At 34.5% G+C, this 16,159-nt stretch overlaps 3 protein-coding genes across 3 annotated transcripts; 1 reads left to right on the forward strand and 2 right to left on the reverse strand.

Annotated features, from left to right (window-relative positions):
- Positions 1-5,600: 5,600 nt before the first annotated feature.
- LOC133795500 (uncharacterized) lies at positions 5,601-6,479 on the reverse strand. The gene is made up of 2 exons (XM_062232948.1): positions 6,273-6,479; positions 5,601-6,194 (listed from the first exon to the last, which is right to left on the reverse strand). Exons 1-2 carry the CDS (start codon positions 6,477-6,479, stop codon positions 5,601-5,603), a joined length of 801 nt encoding a protein of 266 aa, XP_062088932.1.
- Positions 6,480-6,482: 3 nt separating this feature from the next.
- On the reverse strand, positions 6,483-6,965 carry LOC133795501 (uncharacterized mitochondrial protein AtMg00310-like). The gene has a single exon (XM_062232949.1). It carries the CDS (start codon positions 6,963-6,965, stop codon positions 6,483-6,485), a length of 483 nt encoding a protein of 160 aa, XP_062088933.1.
- A 2,166-nt stretch (positions 6,966-9,131) lies between these two features.
- LOC133797510 (beclin-1-like protein) lies at positions 9,132-14,184 on the forward strand. The gene is made up of 10 exons (XM_062235431.1): positions 9,132-9,466; positions 10,000-10,337; positions 10,455-10,625; positions 11,327-11,451; positions 11,609-11,657; positions 12,083-12,241; positions 12,707-12,792; positions 12,905-12,976; positions 13,302-13,451; positions 13,657-14,184. The coding sequence occupies exons 1-10, from the start codon at positions 9,328-9,330 to the stop codon at positions 13,892-13,894; spliced, it is 1,527 nt and encodes a 508-aa protein (XP_062091415.1). The 5' UTR covers positions 9,132-9,327; the 3' UTR covers positions 13,895-14,184.
- The last annotated feature ends 1,975 nt before the right edge of the window (positions 14,185-16,159 follow it).

A 16,159-nucleotide genomic window follows, 5' to 3' on the forward strand; every position in this document is an offset into this window, starting at 1 on the left:
TTTCGTTAACCATAATGAGTGACTGACGAGCAAGTCACTATAGGGCTCAGCACCCACAACCATGTGACGACGCAGTCACTTGGGCCTTCTAGCCCTGGCTCTAATCAGATGAGTGACTGATGGGTAGTCACTAACTTAAACAGATGAGTGACTGATGAGTAGTCACTATGGGCTTAACACCCATAGCCATGTGACAAAGCAGTCACCTGGGCCTTCTGGCCCTGGCTCTAAGTGACTAGAAATAGGCTAGACAAGCACTTTTAGTTTTCATCGAACTTGAGGTCGGTCCGACATTAATGCTCACGATGAGTGATTAGTGCTCAAAAATGAAAATTTATTAGTTTTAAAGTGTAAAATAAATTAATTTTTAATTAATATTTTCATGAATTTATTGTAATATGTTTTATAATTGAAAATATTAATTTTAATTTAATTTTCAGGAAATAAATTGCATTTGGACACTAATAAAAATGGAGAATAGAGAAATAATTAAAACTGAAAAAGAAAAGGAAGAAAGTGGTATTTTTGGAAGAAATGAAGCTCAGGCCCGTTGGCCCAAGCCCAGCACAAGCTCTCCCTTCTCTTTGCCCAGCTGCCACGCGTCCCAGCTCCTCCTTCAACACCTGCATTGACCACCATACACATATATGCATATCATATATCATGTAACCTTGCCTTCTTTTGCTGAGGCCCAACGCAAGCCACCCACGTTAGCCATTTCCAGCATTGACCCACATATATGCATATTTGATTTCCTTCAGCAAAGCTCCCACGTGACCTCCTTTTCTCCTTCAGCAAAGGCCCAAGTCAAGCCATTCATCACCAAAGGCCCAAAGCACCCAACGACCCAGTCAAGGCCCAAGGCATTTTCTTCAGCCAAGGCTGTCTACGTGGCACTCTCTCATTGGTTGAAAATGGGTCAAAACCCTCTTGTGTCACCAGCCATGTTTTGTGGGTATTGGGCTTTGTAAATTGCTATTTTGAGCTTTATAGATTATGTTTTTGTGGTATTTTAGAAAAAGAGCATTTTGACTATACACAAAAATAGCTAGGGTAATATTAATAATAAGATTTGATTTTTCAAAATCATATTTTATTATTAATATTTCAGATTTATTTTGTAAACCCCATTTTGTTGTTTAATTTCTTTTTAGTCCTTTTTCCCATCTATAAATAGGGACACTTTCTTCACATTTGGATATGTAATTTTTAGAGTAGTGAAACTATAGCAAAATTTCCACTCACTTTCTTCTCATATTTTCTTCTTAGAATTTTGTGAGAATCATGAGCATAATGGCCTAATCTTCCTAGGAAGGTTAGGGATGATTCCATATGCAAGTGATGTTATTTTGCTACTTTGATTTACTATGTTCTTAATGTAATATATTTGAGTTATTTATGTTCTTTCATCTCTATCTTTATTTTGTTATCTTTATTTACTTATGCTAATAGTATATAGGATTAGTCATGCTCTTTCTATGTGCTTCTAATTAGTAAAAGTAATATTGATACATAATTTTATGTCTAATCTTCTATTGCATTATTGCCCTTGGGTATTTTGTCATTTTTAGATTTTTCATAAGATTAACATTGTGCTTTTAAAGTAAAGAACTTTATAACTCAAATGAACTTTTGTTAGAAAAACTATGGACTTTAATGTTAGATTTTCCAAGTAAATGTTGGGATGTGAACTATTTACTTGTGTATTTTTGTAAATCAAGTAACCAAGTAACTAAGCAAGCATATGGATGATTCTTGAAACCTTTCCATTTCTCAAACTCTTGATTACATCTTACATTTATCTCACATATCTCACTTTATCATTTCATCAAAAAAATTCAATACCAAAATCTCAAACCTCTTTCCATTTACAATTTTATTTATTTTTTGTTACTAACTTTTTGTGTTATTTTCTAATAATCTTTTGATTTTAGGTTACCTCCTTGTGGATCGACCGCCCGATTATACTACAACCACCGCTTAGTGGTTGTCACATTTTGGGCGTTAAACAATGAGTCATTCAATGCAGATGTCGATTAGATCAAATCTTTGTCGGCTTGCGTTAAACACACTAAGACTGTTCTTGACTTATTAGTCAATACCATGTGACCAGTGCTCAGTACTACTACCGAACTTGACTAATGAGTCACAGCTTCACAGTTAATACTCACATCATTGCCAATTCTGACTAATTAGTCAGTGCCACGCACAAGTAAGCAATGCTACTAGACATATATCATATGTCAAATATCCAAATGTAGGGCATTCAGCATGCTTACTTAACAATTGCTAGCATAATTATGATCATGCACAAACACAGAGACTCAAGCTCTGATCAATCTCATATTCAACATTCATGGCATGCCCTAATCACATGTTTCTCGTGCATCACATACTGAGTGCAGTTTTTGTTAGAGAATATATATTATTGCTCAATAGAATTATGGAAAAACCAAATACAACTCTATGCAAAAATACAATGGACAAGATAATATTGATTAAATAAATATTACAACTCAATTGCTCAAAATGCAAGTAAATAGAAAGATGTAGAAGAAGAAGATTACAAACTTAATGCTATAATAATATAAGTAAATAAGAAGAACAAAAGAATGAAAACACAAACAAACTCTCACACTCAACCAAAGTGTAGAGTAGTGGGGATCACCAACTTGAACAAGGTTCAAGACTTTTGTCCAAAAGCTTATTTCCCCCTATTCTCTAAGCACTAAGGGATCTCTCAAGGAAATAGCTCTCTGGAATTATCAAGCCTCAAGGTGTATTTTTCAGCCAAGTGCTTTGTGGATGAAAAATGGTGTGTCATACAAGTGAGCATTAGGCTCCTATTTATAGAGTTTGAGATACCCCTTTGAATTTCAAATTCCACCAACCCCCATGGCTGTTACCAATGTTTAATTGGATGTTTATAGAATTAAAATGGAGATTTGAGAGTTATTTGGGATGTTAGAACCGTTCAATTTGGAAAAAACTGAAAATTCACATAGGCTGTCAGCCTCACTGGCCGCGGCCATGACTTTTCAGTGGCCGCGGCCACAGGCCATTTTTCAGCATAAAAAAGTCATTTTTCCAAAACGTCCCAAATCCTTTCCCACATGATTTTGTAACCTCCAAACACCTATTGGGAGTTAAAAACATGTCTCCAACAGTCATATATCATCATGACTTTGTGAAATCCAATTTCAAATGTGTAACATATAATATACACATTATTGGGTAATATTTGGGAGTTACAAATTTGTAACTCCAAAATATGTCACATTTGGGCACACACATGTGTCTAATTTTTGTGACTCTCAATAATATGTTACAAGGTGTGACAAATCACATTTGTGTGACAAATCACATTTTGTCACATTATTTAATCTAATATTATATTATATGAAATAATATAACATTCCCCCACTAGATTAAATAATAACTTTTTGTAACACTTATTTAATCAATCAAACATTATATTAAAATATAATAGTTTTCTTATCTCTGGTTCGAGCGAGAAATAACTATTGAACGACCCTTGAGAATGATCGATCCTTTGATCCCTTAGCGGTCACCTAGTCATAACCAATTATAACTTCCATTAATGAAAATCAACAATGAGAGGGTCTTAACCTAAACCTCACTCTCGGGACCCCGAATTGTACCAAAACGGTGAGTAGATTCAATCCCGAGCCTTAGGAATTGAAGCCCCGAGCCAAAAACCCTTAAAAATACCCAAAATAGGAATCTGAAGAAACAGGGTAGCGCTACAGCGCTGCCCCCCTAGCGCCCCAGCACTACAACCAGAATGAAAAACCCTTAGCTAGCGTTGTAGCGCTCCCTTTGGGCACTGTAGCGCTAGGACCAGGCAGATCACCCTGATTTTTCCCCTCTTTCGAATCCTCCATTTCCAACCTGAAACTCAAGCTCCCAAACTCCATTTAAACCCCCAATTGAACCCAAATACCATCTACACATGACCTATGCATCATAACCTAAGCAACCTTAGCCAAAAACTCCCACTGAAACTCAACTTTCAAACCAAAACCCAACTGAAACTCAAATAGAAAAATAGAGCAAGAACTAAGGTTTTAATGGCCAGAAACTCACCTCAATCTCAGCTTAGAACCATCTTCAATGGTGGAACACAACCCTAGATTGTCAAAGCTTGGTTCCCTAGCTTGGTTCCTCAAAAGAAGCTTCAAAATCCAAAGAGAAATGGAGAGGAAATGATGATCGGTTGAAGAAGGAGGAGGTGCTCTGTTTTGGTTAACTTCCACAGCCATCTAATGAATAATATATATCCTTTAGGGTGAAAAGACTAAAATACCCTTAGGTCATTTCAAATCCCCTTAAGGCCACCAAGGGAAAAATCGTCATTTCTCGCCTATCTCGTTATCATAATTAACACCCTCAAATTTCCATTATTCTCAATATTCTCAAATGCTAATAAATCATATCCCATTACCCTTTAATTCCTGGTAATGTTCTAATTCTCAAATCACCCCGAGACTCACCCTGAGCCCCGAAACTAACCCCGTTATGACCAGACTAATAACTTGCATTCAAAGATTGTCTCATGTCGAATGACTCGAACAAATCCACATATAATGTGGTATTATTTATAATTTTCAACATGCATGAAAATACACAATTACGCCCTCAATGGGCCAAATTACCAAAATGCCCTTATAAATAAAAAAAAATGAACCCATATGCATGCATTTATCATCAGATTATAATATAATTCACATAAACATGCATATAATCATTTAATGACATAATAAATCAATTATAGCCATCTCGGCCTCCTAATCAAGGTCTTAAACCTTATTAGGGATTTTAGGGCACTACAAATATTTTCAATAGTTATATTATATAAATTTCTTCATATTTTTCCTAGTTTAAAATACCCATCCTTACTCTTTTCACTCATTTTTCTAAGTTTATATGCTCATCTGCTTTATCTATTTTTTTTTTCCTTTTGCAGAATTGGCTAGAAAGTTATGATTTGGAGGATGATGTTGTTCAATATTGAATTTAAAGGGAAAACTATGTATAAGAGTATGATGTCGTTTAATACGAGAGGGTGTTCGAAGTAGAGCCTTTTCAAATATTAGGTAGTCTTATAGTATCTTATTTTTTCTCAAATGTTGTTGACAATTTTACATCTAGAGTAGATGAATCTTTTCGTTGTAGTTCTTTTAACTTTTCTTATTTGAGTGTCTTAGAGGTATTGAGCTTGTATTTTTATGATCTTTCTTAGTATTTTTTTTATCTCAATGAATTTTTATTTTAAAAAATATTATACTTGTTATCTGTCTTTTTTAAATGATATTTTTTGGATTAGCTATTAATCATGAACTTTCGAATGATGACGAGTTGACTTTTTTTTTTTTTTTAATAAAATGAGATGCTTTCATTAATAACAACTATCCTCTAAATTCAAGGATAGCAAAATAGAAGGAATATCATCCCCTCTAAAAATACAATCTGAGGAGGAACAAGATTTTCTTGCAACATGATGAGCAATCTTATTCGTAGACCGTTTAACAAAGACAATAGAAACATTGTTCAAACTATGGAGCAGTTCCTTACAATCATTAATCAATAAACCCCAAGGAGATATTAAACATGAAGAGCTTATAATAAGCTTGGACCACTCTTAGATAATCAGACTCAACTACTATACTTGGCCAATTTTTGGATTTAATCCAACTGAGAGCCTCCTTGACCCCCATTGCTTCAACCACTTCGGGAGTGACAACTCCATTCCTGTTGCGTCCATGAACCTCTAGTAGAGACCTTGTTTGATCACGCGCAACCCAGCCTAGCCCAAACGTCCCTCTACCAATAGCGATAGAAGCATCCACATTAACCTTGATCGTATTCTTCTGAGGCTTTACCCAATGCTCACTCCCATCCCCAGTCATTACCATACCTATGGGAGGATGCTTATCAGACTCTTGAGCATTAATCCATTGATCAAGACTATGTTTTGCTAAGTCTACTATCTCATCAGTAGAAATATGCTTTTGCTGCCAAATAAGATCATTCCGCCTTTTCCATATTGCCCAACATAGCATCGCCATCCTATCTGATTCCTCCTTAGAGAACATACACAGAGACAATCTGAACCAAGATGCAAAAATAGATATCTCACCTGCATTAAGTTGAAAACCAGCTTTCCGCCAACTCTGAGAGGCAAAAGGACAATATACCAAACAGTGGAAAATAGATTATATAGAGAGATGACAACTTGGACAATCCATTACCACATCAACATGCTTTAGACGAAGTAGAACCCGAGTAGGCAAACATCCAGTAAGAGCATTCCAGAAGAAATTCTTCACCTTTGGAGGTACTTTTAAACTCCACAGTTTCCTCCAGAATGCCGAGTCTGCATCTAAATGTTGATCTTCTTTCAGATATTGAAGCAAGTGATAAGCACTTTTGACCGTATAATGCCATGTACCATCCATCCACTAGTACCACCTGTCATGGCCTACGGTAAAGCTAAGAGGAATACTGTAAATTAACTTAATGTCCCTCTCCTCAAATAAGTCATTTATCAGATCCTCATCCCAAGCTTTTTCTTCTATCTTCATCAACACACTGACCTTTTGATGTTGCAGCATTGGGTGCATTGAAACAACCATCGGATCGAGTCTATCAGGTAACCACGGTTCCCCCAGGATGTTGACATTGTTGCCCGAACCAATACTCCATCTCATACCACTTTTCAAAAGCTCTTGAGTCTCCCAAATACTTCTCCAAATGAAACTTGGGTTGGCTCCCAAGTTGGCATTGATAAAAGAACCCCGTGGATAATACCGAGCCTTAAAAACTTTCCCCACCAAAGACTCCTCTCTCTCCATTAACCTCCACCCTTGTTTACCTAAGAGAGCCAAATTGAAATCTCTTAGATTCCTAAATCCCATCCTTCCAATACTCTTGCTAGAACTCATACGCTTCCAACTCATCCAATGAATACCTTTCCGTTGTGTTGAGATTGATTGCCACCAAAATCTACACATATATCTTTCCAAGTCTTTACACATCTCAAGAGGCAAAAGGAACGCACTCATAGCATAAGTGGGAAGAGATTAAACCATAGTTTTCAACAAGATCTCCTTGCCCGCTCTAGATAGAAGCTTACTATTCCAGTTATGTATCCTTTGTCTCACCCGCTCCTTTAAAAAACCCAAGATGATATTTTTTTCCCTTCCTATGGTATTCAGTAATCCCAAATACTTATTGCCATTATTAGCCTACTGAATTCCTAGCCTATGGCAAACTAGATTCCTCGTCATATTCGCTATATTATAACTAAAGAAAACTGAGGATTTCTCAAGGTTCACTTGCTACCCTGACGCATTTTCAAAGGTCTGAAGTAATGTCTGGACCCGAGCTGCCTCATTTTCTGTTGCTTTGCAATACAGGTGTTTACCGAGTTTTTTGGAAACTAGAGTTATGAAAGATAAGAGGGCTTAAGAAGAAAGGATTTAGGAGTTGCAAGCAAGGTTTTTACGTGGTTGGGGCGTTAATGAGCCTTAGTCCACGAGTCAGTTGTATTAGAGCTTAGAGAGCTTTTGACAATGGTGTTCTCTACAAGTTTTAGCAGAGTAATTGCTTACAAAAGAAAGTCTGGATCCCCTCCTCAATGCACCACTATTCATATTTATAGGCAAGTGAGTGCACTGGGCTTGGGCCGGGCTAATCCTGGGCCAATAAGGGTGTAAATATTATTTGCTGATGGAGGCTCAATACAAAGGATTGAAGTGTAAAACATATATCAACCAAGGTCCATTGGGCCAGCCCAAACATGATCACATTATAAGACTCGCAACAAACAAGTGCTTCAGTCTGGGTGTTATGGGCTATGAGGAAGATTCGAGGGACAAGATCTGTCAGTGTAGTGGCGGCACAGTTCTGAACCAACGACGTACATTCCCGAGGTAGCCTCATCTGTAGGTTACTTATGGAGATACAACTCCACGCTTCTTGGGATGATGTCAGTATCGGGGATACTTTAGCACGCCAAACTCGGCCAACCGATCTAGGTTCGTTTACCAACATCCCTCTTTGTTTACCAGGGTCCTAGATCGTTTACTAGGACCCTGGTTCATCCACAGCGATCTCGGCCCAGCCTCAGACTTGGGAGCCGCGACCTCTTTACTGCATCTCGGGAGATATCCCGGCACGCGGTCTCGGGTTTATGCAATATGCCCCAGCGATGGTCCTAGCTTATTCTCTCGGATGCCCTTATGGGCCTTACCGAGACTTGGACTCCCAATAGTCATTCTCTTTGTCTACTAGGCTCGATTTGGGCTTTAACCCCTGGAACGCGGCCCATAAACTTGGAGCGTGGATCCGTACATTTGGGAAGAAACGGGGATAAAAACAGGTAACTATTGTGACGAGTTGACTTTATTATATGAAAAAAAACTACAAACAATACTTAAATTCTACTAACAATGCTTTCTATATATTGAATTGTTCTTTTGTAAAAAAAAAAGTGTTATAAAAGGTAGGGAGTAGAGCCCCGCCCATTTTATTATTGCCAAAAAATGTGAGAATGGAGAATTAAACCCTTCATCTCCTCTTTAACAATTAATAGACTCACCACCAATCCAAATACATTTCTTTATTTAAATTGTAGTTTTAGATATTTTTATATAGTTTTTAACAATACTTTGCACAAAATTATATCAAAGATAATTATTAAAATTTGAACACCTAATAATAAATACTAAAAATTTTAACTCACAAATCTTAAAATAAATTAATATAATTATAAAAATAGAAAATTGAGAAAAATAATAGACTTTTATTATCATTTTAATTTATAGATAATTGACAAATAAAAATTTATTATCATTATTAATGTTAAAATATCAGGCATATCGTGTCGTGCTTTCGGGCTAGTTTGTTCGTGCTTTCGTATCGTGCCTTCGGACTTGTCGTACCGTGCTCAGAACCATGTCGTGTTGTGCCGTGCCAATTTTTAATTCGTGTTGTGCGTGGTCCAAGCTTATATTTTTTCGTAGAAATCCCAACTCGCTCTAGTAAGGAACTTTTTTACGTTTATTTTATAGATTATAAGAAAAATAAATAAAATAATTAATTTTATATTCTATAATTTGGTGAGGAACAGCAAATATTAAAATGATGAACTTTACCGGCTTACCCAAGATTTTTCCGGGAAAATCTCTAAGATAAACCGATTGGAAAGTTATCCCAAAACTTCGAAGCAGTTATTAAAAGAGAAGGAGAATTTAATTTGGCTGTGTGAGATTGTTGATTTTATTGGAAACGGTGATAGAGGTGATGAGTGAAAAGGGTCGGAGCTTTCCGGTGGATCCGAATGTTCCAAGATGGGCTTGCCAGAACTGTCGCAACTCTCTTTACATCGTCGGAGTCGATCCCCATTCCGAAAAGTTCCTTAACGAATCCTCATCTCGTTCTGGTCAGGATTTTTCATACCCTAAACCCCCTTTAACCTTTTTCTTGTTTTCAACATAAATTCGATCTGCTACTGCGAAGATTGATTCTTTTCAGCTTTAGCCGTAACCAAATTAAGGAATTCGAACTTGTTGGACTCAATTCACAGGGTTTCAGTTATTTATTTATTATTATTATTATTATTGTTATTTTGCTTTAATTACGTGAATATGTTGGCAATTTGAATAGTTAGGGTGATTTCCTTCACAATTTTGGGTTAAAGTAGAGCACATTTGCTTGCTGGGTGTGATATGATGTTCAATTCTTACATACTTAATAAGCTTTGTAATATTGGAAGAGATTCTGTTTGAAAATAATTGACTATTAATATTGAGCTTAACATTTCAACTTGTAGTTTCATGCGGGTTAAGGTTTGTTGATATTTCAGTGTAGCAGTATCAGGAAAAGTAAAAATGTGGTAATCTAGTGCTGAAAGGATTATATATGGATTGCTTTGTTGCTCAGCGAGTCACTTGGTTTGACAATTAACTCGTGCAGGTATGCAGGGCTCATCAATGTATGGGGCCAGTAGTGTGTTAGCTTCAACACGAATGGATCATTCTTTTGTTGTTCTACCGCAAAGAACTCAGCCTCTAGGAGCCCCTCCACGTCCTCGTGGTGGAGCTGTCCAATCGGACATAGGCCACCCAGGAAAAGCAATGGATGAATCCTTTGTGGTTGTGTATAAATCTGAGTCCTCTTCTGATGCAGGTGGAAACCATACACCTGCACCTGGTGGAGGATCCAACTGTTCTTCGCAATCAAACAACTTTGGTTTTGATTCCACTATAACTGTTTTGAAACGTGCATTTGAAATTGCCACCACCCAGACACAGGTATGATTCCACTATAACTGATTCTATTCTTCTTGTTTTAAGTAATAAGTGTGATTGATCAACTATATTTTGGTCGATTAGGAGTTTTAATATCTATGTTTCTATTAATATCTCCAGATTGAGCAACCTTTATGTCTTGAGTGCATGAGGGTATTGTCTGATAAACTTGATAAGGAAATTGAAGACGTAAATAGGGATGTAGAAGCATATGAGGCCTGTCTTAAGCGTTTGGAGGGGGAACCTCGAGATGTTCTTAGTGAAGCAGATTTTCTTAAAGAGAAACTGAAGGTAAATACTTTACATAAATTAATTATTACCTGCTGCTTTTGTTCATTGTGTTGGAGATTGATCGAAAACTGACTATCAAGGTGAAACTGTTGAAGAACATTATGGTTTTGACTGGTTAAAATTGGCTTGATTTACAGATAAACCTGAAACTTTTACAGGGGAATGGTGAATTTAGTAATTGCCCATTACCTTTGGCTGTGGGAATGTCCTATTTCTGGGCTACATTAATATAATGTGACATATCTGAGATATTTTATTTTTGATATTGTACTCTTGGAGATACAGTCCATGCTGGTGTGTCTAGAGCAGTTGACATTTATTTTGTTGAATTTATATTAATAACCACACTAAATAATTTCTTGAAGAAAGTTATCTGACATTATAATATTTATTTTAAGTTTTAGAGTATACAATTACTTACAAACAGTGGGGACTAAAAGTGCCAATCTGGAGTCTGGAAATCTAGCTTAGTAACTTTTCCGATCACAAATCTAAAGGATTTAGTTTTATAAAGCCAGGATGATAGTTCATGTGAAATCCTGCTGAAGTGTCCTTGATCAAGTCTTTCTTGTGTGTGAGTTTACATATATAAAATACATTATATTAATGGTTTGTGGAATGAATTTCAGCTTAGTTCGCATATAAATCTTGTATAAGTGGTCCAAAATCAAATGCTAACTAGATCTTTGATTTTATCTAAGATTGAGGAAGAAGTGAGAAAACTTGAAGCAGCTATTGAAGAAACAGAGAAACAAAATGCACATGTAAATTCTGAACTGAAGGAGCTTGATTTAAAATCAAGCAAATTTAAAGAATTGGAGGAGCGGTAATTCTCTTTTCCTCATATTTTTTATTTGTCTGAATGAGTATATTTTGTAAAGTGGTACCATCCATTACTCTGTTTGGAAGGACATTGTTTTTTTCCCTATGTTGAACACGTATTATATACATTCTAGAATTGTGAATGACATGAAGTATTACAGGTACTGGCATGAGTTCAATAATTTCCAATATCAATTAATATCACATCAGGTTGGTTTTTCTCTTTTACCCTATTTTTTTTGTCCCCCTCCCTTCACTGCTTTGGAACTCTATTAGATCGTCACAATTTCTTCTGTTTTGTTAGCTTTTTTACAGTGTGCTTTCTATAGTTTTGGGTAAGCAAATATGTGAACTCTAATGAAACTACTAGTTGGAAGTCGAAAATGATTAATCTTGCTTTATATTTATCAGCGAAGCATGTATTGTAATGCTCTATAGAATTCAATTACTTTATGCAGTAGTACTAAGTACTCTTATGGTGTAGGTTGTAGTCTTCTGTTATCTCTCCTTGAATGTATGATTAGTCTCTGTATACCTTTCTTGGAACAAATTTTTAGGAGGCTGGAAGAAACCTTGTTCTTCTCATATCATTTCCGATTTGATTTTGAGTCTGAGCATCATAATTCTGTTTACAGGAAGAGAGAGACGCTATTCTGGCCAAGATAGAAGTTTCACAAGCACATTTGGACTTGTTGAAAAAAACCAATGTTTTAAATGATGCCTTTCCAATTGGGCATGATGGAGAATTTGGAACAATTAACAATTTCCGACTTGGACGACTTCCTAAAATTCCGGTGAGTAAACTAAGCACGTTTTGCTTCTCTGAGAATTGTGAAAGAACCAGTTTCTTGGAACTTTTCTGCATCTACAATAATTTGCATATCACAAGTCTCTGGGTCTCTGTCTCTCTCCTTTGTCTTTGCTTCTGCAAATGCAAAGAAAATGATTTGTGTTTTTGTGTCAATTCGACAAATACTAGTGAGTTTCTAGATTAAATTTGCATGTTGAATTAAGAGTGTCAGTGATTACTTATTAGGGCGTGCAAATTTTGTGTTTATAATCTGGTATACTTGGTTCAACTTGTTGCATAAGTTTCTACTGAACTTTTCAAGCTAGAATGTGACAGGCGTTGCCTCTTCTCTTTTCTCTTTACATGTATATTTGGCAGAAGAAGAAACTTACATCATGCCTTTTCTTTTCTTAACAAATATTGTGACAAAGCACTGATACAATGTTTACCTTCTTGTCAAAACATCAAGGTTGAGTGGGATGAAATAAATGCAGCTTGGGGGCAAGCTTGTCTTCTCCTTCATACCATGTGCCAGTATTTCCGGCCAAGATTTCAGTATCCTTTTCAAAATACAGAGTTGTCTTTTTAAGCTGCAATGAATTAGTTCTCTTTGCTCCTTTTATTTGTTCCTTGATGTTTAAATGGCCTTAATTTACATGACGTTTAGATCTCGAATAAAGATAATTCCTATGGGCAGCTATCCTCGAATTGTAGACAGCAACAACAATACTTATGATTTGTAAGTGTATAGTATACGTATGTATATTTATTATTTTATATCTTCATTTTACTGCTCTAGATCTTTATAATTAATGTGTGAAAATCTACTGCTTTTACTCTTTCGCTAATATAAGCAAGCAGTACGTGGGGTACATGATTAACATCTCACAAATATTTAGTGGTGTGGTTAAACATTCATCCTTTTTATACATTTGCTTGAATAAATGGAAATAGTGGATCTATTTGTGTATTCATTTGATTAAAAGAAAAAGTTGCTTCATGGGAGAGTATCCATGGGAAACTCCTAAAGTGGTGTTTTCTTTTGCAATGTGCCCTTTCATAAGGTTTGGTCCTGTTAACTTGTTTTGGAGCACTCGATATGACAAAGCAATGACAACATATGTGACCTACCTCAAGGAATTTGCTGAGTTTGCCTACTCGAAGGATCAAGAAAACAACATACCCCCTGAGAAGTGTTTCAAATTGCCATACAAGTAATTTTTTTCCCTCTCCAGTAAAACCATTTTTAATATTACCCTTAAACTGATGCTAACATTTGTGTACAAGAATTAATAACTTGTTTGGCAACCAGGCATAGTAGTTCTGAGTGGATAATAAGATTTGTTTGGCAATAGCAGAGCAATCATCATTGTTTAGACATATCAAATAAAGTGATAGCCTCTTCTACTGAATTTGCAGGATCGATGGTGACAAAGTGGAAAGCTATTCTATCACACAAAGCTTCAACAAGCCAGAAACCTGGACCAAAGCTCTGAAGTACACTCTTTGCAACTTGAAATGGGCTCTTTATTGGTTTGTTGGGAATACTAACTTCCAGCCTCTTTCAGCAATGGTGTCTTCTCATGCTGAAGTCCCCGCTTCAGGCTCTTTGTACGCAAAGCGTGGCACCGACTCCAAATCCATGTTTCGTAGGTAGCTCCCAAACTCGTGAGGTGGACGTGGACGAACAGTAGTACATAGCAAAACATGTACATATTACACTCCTTTGCATTTGAAGACAAATTATATTTGTTAATATTAATGGTTTGAAGCATGTAAATTCCGAATATATTCAAATCGTTGCTTTTAGACTAACGAAGTCCCCCCTAGTCTACATAGTATGCTCATAAGAGCAGCCAATGACAAATAATACCTCTACTTCATGAAGATGTGTTTTGATTTACATTTCAGAACTTTGGATATCCAAATCTTATCATTGCTCTCTAAGTTAGTACGAGAACATAAGTTGTCGTTTTTTCAGTTTGTGTTTTGGTAGTGTCTTCTTAGCTAAGTTGTTTTCTATCCAATGTTTTTCGTGTGGATGATGTTTTTGTTGTCGTCGTATCTTTAACTTTTGTTCTTTTTCGGGTGTATTTCGAATTAGTTTTTGGATGCTATGTTAAATTTTGGGGTTGCAAAGTAAGTTTTTTTTAAGAGGAAATAATATTTTATATGAGATTTTTAATAGTGTAAAAATATGTTTTTTAAAAAAAAAAAAAAGTTAATTTATGGATTTCTTTAAAGATTTTTTTACTTTTATGAGTTTATTTTCTTATATTTTTGTATGAAAGTTAATTTATGTTATAGTTTTACTCTTTGTATGTTTATAATTTGATTATTATTTTTTTAGCTTATTTGTTTTTTTTATATGAAATTTTTCTTTGGTTGTTTTACAATTTTTTTTTTGTAATATGAATTGTGTTTAAAATTATTATTTTTATTTATTATAAATATTTTTTTCTTTTCTTAGAAGTTTCTTTTTTCAAATCCTGGGTAAGGTAATCAATCTTTGACAGTTATGTAAAAAAAAATTATAGAGGTATGTTAAATAATATGTATCATGAGGGGTAACTAGTTATCTTGAGAGTTAAGTTAAATAACATGTACCATGCGGGGTAACTAGTTATCTTGAGAGTTAAGTTAAATAACATGTACCATGAGGGGTAACTAGTTATCCTGAGAGGGTTACTCGAAACATCAAATTTGAAAGAAAAAAAAGAAGAACGCTTCATTAAAAAAGGAGGAAGAAGTAACTATGATTTTAGTAACATAGGTAATCAGTTACCATAAAGAATCAAAAAATATACACACATCAATATACACAAAGAACGGGAAGGTAACCTGTTACCACAGATCTGGAAATAGAAAAAAAAATCAGATCCAGCCCCTTTCCCTTCTCACATCTTCTTCATATAATTTTTTTTTCTAGATTTGAATGTTCCTATCAGGGTAACTGGTCCAAATTTTGGTGTTCCTATAAAGGTTACGGCAAAAAGAAAATGCCGAAAATATTGATTTGAATTTTTTTACATATAGTAGAAAAAGCTAGAAAAACTACAATAATAAATGATAATAAATAAAAAAAATAGTAAAATAATTATGTAATGTTAAAATATGTATGAAAAAAAGGGGAAAAAAATAAAATGAGAAAAGAATAAGTACAAAAAATGAAGAAAAAAGAAGGAAAAAAATTAGGAAAGAAAACTAAAAAAAATATGAAAAAAAACAAAACAAAAGAAATGATGAATGTAAAAAAACAGATAAATGAATAAAAATGAAAAGAAGAGAAGAAAAATAATGGAAAAATGGAAAGAAAAAAATATGAATGAAAAAATTGGTAGAAAAAAATGGAAGAAGAAAAAAAAATCATATGTGTGAAAAAAGAAAAAAAAATGGAAGGAGAAAATAATAAATATAAAAATGAAGAAAAAATAGAAAGAAAAAAAATGAAAAAATAAAAATAAGAAAGAAAACTGAAAAAATATGAACAAAATAATACAAATGAAAGAAAACAAAAAATATAAATGAATAAAAATGAAAAGAAGAAGAAGAAGAAGAAGAATGGAAAAATGGAAAGAAAAAAAATGATGAAGGAAAAAATTGATAGAAAAAAAAAAGAAAAAGGAAAAAATGGAAGAAAAAATAAGTAAAGAAAAAAAGAAAGAAAAAATAACTAAAAAATGAAGAAAAAAAATAAAAAAAATAAAATAAATTACCTTCAAAATCAAAGAAAATATAACTATGATAAAAAAATGAGGCATTTTTATATTTTAGTTAGTTACTAATTGTATTTCCCATATTTTAATTTTTCCTTTTATAAAGTTTCCCAAACAAATTAAAAAAAATATAATTCATAATTTTGCACAATGGTATAAAAGCCATATTTTTTAAAATTTTATTTTTTTGAATATAAAAAAATGTA

The sequence above is a fragment of the Humulus lupulus genome, chromosome 8, assembly GCF_963169125.1.
Source record: "Humulus lupulus chromosome 8, drHumLupu1.1, whole genome shotgun sequence".
Taxonomy (NCBI): Eukaryota; Viridiplantae; Streptophyta; class Magnoliopsida; order Rosales; family Cannabaceae; genus Humulus; species Humulus lupulus.

Bases quoted from the DNA above. Each gene is read 5' to 3' on its own strand.
- LOC133795500 (XM_062232948.1), bottom strand. From the start codon at position 6,479: ATGGATGGTACATGGCATTATACGGTCAAAAGTGCTTATCACTTGCTT. The intron at 6,195-6,272 runs GTAATGGATTGT...TTTGCCTCTCAG, and splicing joins GTCTAAAGCATGTTGATGTG to AGTTGGCGGAAAGCTGGTTT.
- LOC133795501 (XM_062232949.1), bottom strand. From the start codon at position 6,965: ATGAGTTCTAGCAAGAGTATTGGAAGGATGGGATTTAGGAATCTAAGA.
- LOC133797510 (XM_062235431.1), top strand. From the start codon at position 9,328: ATGAGTGAAAAGGGTCGGAGCTTTCCGGTGGATCCGAATGTTCCAAGA. The intron at 10,338-10,454 runs GTATGATTCCAC...TAATATCTCCAG, and splicing joins TTGCCACCACCCAGACACAG to ATTGAGCAACCTTTATGTCT. The intron at 11,452-11,608 runs GTAATTCTCTTT...GAAGTATTACAG, and splicing joins TTTAAAGAATTGGAGGAGCG to GTACTGGCATGAGTTCAATA.